Raw genomic sequence first — 2,234 nt, 5'->3', positions numbered from 1 at the left:
ATACAATGAAAGCACAGAAGCTGTTGCATCGTGATATTATCTGTTGTCTTGACCTCATTCAGAACCAAGCACAGAATCATCCACAGTGAAGCCACTGCTTTTCAATCACTGCAAACGACCCTGGCAGTGTGAATAAAACAGGAGCGTGATGTATTATTAATATCATTTCAAAGAATATTCTCATAGCAGAATCCAATAATACAATAACATGCAATCACACATCCACAGTCTATTGTATTGTAAGCAACTGAAAGCAAACTGTAACATGGGTTCCTGTCTTGTGTTCAGTGAACTCTGTATCCTGCTGAATTTATCCAGCCGTATGCAAACTCAGAGCCCCCACTTCCTATTTAATGCAGAGCAGAGGCACCCAGAAGGCAAGTGCCAGGGACCCGGGCAACGGTATAGAAGTGACACACAGTGTAGCGTCTCATTACTGAACAAGACATGGGAGGCATTGCACAGCTCTGCATCGTACTGTACTGCTTGGCAGGTAGGAGCCTGGACTGATTGAATTACAGTCATTCACACACACACACTGTAAACCCAAGTCATTGGCTTGTGAATAATATCTGGCTTTTGCAGCAGCCATTTCGAACAGCGTTGTGTGTTGCTTTGAGGTCAGTGAAGGGTTTTGATGTGCTTTTCTGCTTTCAGGTGTTTGGGCGGACATTGTGTTGAAGCAGTCCGATCCTGAGGTTAGAAAGCCAGGAGGCTCTGTGAAACTGTCCTGTCAAGGCTCCGGGCAAGACAGTGATGGGGATACTATCACTGCTTATGATATGAGCTGGATTCGACAAGCTCCTGGGAAAGGGCTGGAATGGGTGGGCTACATTAGCACTGGTGGTAGTAGTACAAGCTATGCCCAGTCTGTCCAGGGAAGATTCACCATCTCCAGAGACAATTCCAACAGCATGCTGTATTTACAAATGAACAGCCTGAAGACTGAAGACACTGCCGTGTATTACTGTGCTGCTGCACAGTGAGTTAGTTCAATGCTCTGCTCGTACAAAAACTCTACCCACAGTGGACTGCTCTACAGCACACTGCACTGAGGAGCAATACAGTTAGCTGAACCATTCTCTTGGTCATCATCAATGCAATTTAAATGCAATTCCATGTTATTTACTCTGGATCTAGAGAAAGATCTGACACTTGAATGCTCAGTTAAGATGAAAGGCATTTACTAGAGCAGACTGCATAGAAAATCTGCATTGATGTGTCTCTGCTTTGTTTGTTCACTGCAACCAAGTCTCAGTTTCAAGAGCTCTGCTCACACTGCCAATAGAGATAGGAACTATTTATCCATATCTTCAACACGAACTCAGAAAATCTGCAGCAATACTGAAACAAGCTGTTAGCATGCACAGTGGTGTCCTGCCATCTTGCAGAGTGCAATCCATGCTAAATGGATCCCATGCAGCTACACTGGGGCTGTGTTTGACATGCTTTCAGTTTGTGTAGAGACAGGATTGTTCAGGGACTCAACAGAAACACTCCGTCACAAACACAAGGACTTGGGGGCTGATTTGATGCACTTGTAATCTGCTGGGATAAGACACAGCTGGATGTTTTACTGCAGTTTACAGCACTGAGGAATAACCCTGGATTGCATCAAGCACCTATCTGTAGTTCTCACTGTGTTCCCTCCATACTGTACACAAGTGCTTGAACCAATCAAGGGGAATTCTCTGGTTCTGTTCAATTCTTTATTCAAACCCAGCTGTGCTTCTTCCTAGCAAATAAGCCCCTTGGTTTCTTCTAACTTTCCCATTGCAAATGCACAGCGCTTCTCATTGTCATCAAGTCAATGGCAGGGTCTGTATTATAATGAGACACAATGCAACGATCATAAAAGGTACAAGAAATAGATTTTTAAAAAATCAAATCATTATCTCACCCACCTATCATTCATCTTATTTAATTTTGATTTTTTTTTTCATGGCATGCTTGAAATGTTCCTTTTTTTAAATTGAGTTTAGCTGCTTAGCGTCTCAGGATCACTTTCCATTCACACAGCAGTTCCTTAGTAAACACATGTGCACTTACACATCATTACAATGCTATCATGCATCCTTACAATGGACTTAACGTGTAAATCTGAATGGAAAGTGTTACAAAGTACTGAAATACAGGACAATGCAGATATTACCATTGTCATTTACAACCGCAACATTGCCAATGCTAGGAGGCTTTTGAGAGTTTGCTAAGTGTGATTTACAGCACCTCCACAC

General features: G+C 42.7%; 1 gene segment (V, D, J or C); it reads left to right on the top strand.

Annotated features, from left to right (window-relative positions):
• Positions 1-389: 389 nt before the first annotated feature.
• LOC131723260 (Ig heavy chain V region 914-like) lies at positions 390-986 on the top strand. The segment is given in 2 exon segments: positions 390-493; positions 658-986. Coding segments are annotated over 2 exon segments (375 nt in total).
• The last annotated feature ends 1,248 nt before the right edge of the window (positions 987-2,234 follow it).

The sequence above is a fragment of the Acipenser ruthenus genome, chromosome 54 (assembly GCF_902713425.1).
Source record: "Acipenser ruthenus chromosome 54, fAciRut3.2 maternal haplotype, whole genome shotgun sequence".
In the NCBI taxonomy this organism is placed as follows: domain Eukaryota; kingdom Metazoa; phylum Chordata; class Actinopteri; order Acipenseriformes; family Acipenseridae; genus Acipenser; species Acipenser ruthenus.
This window is presented reverse-complemented; position numbering and strand designations above follow the sequence as displayed.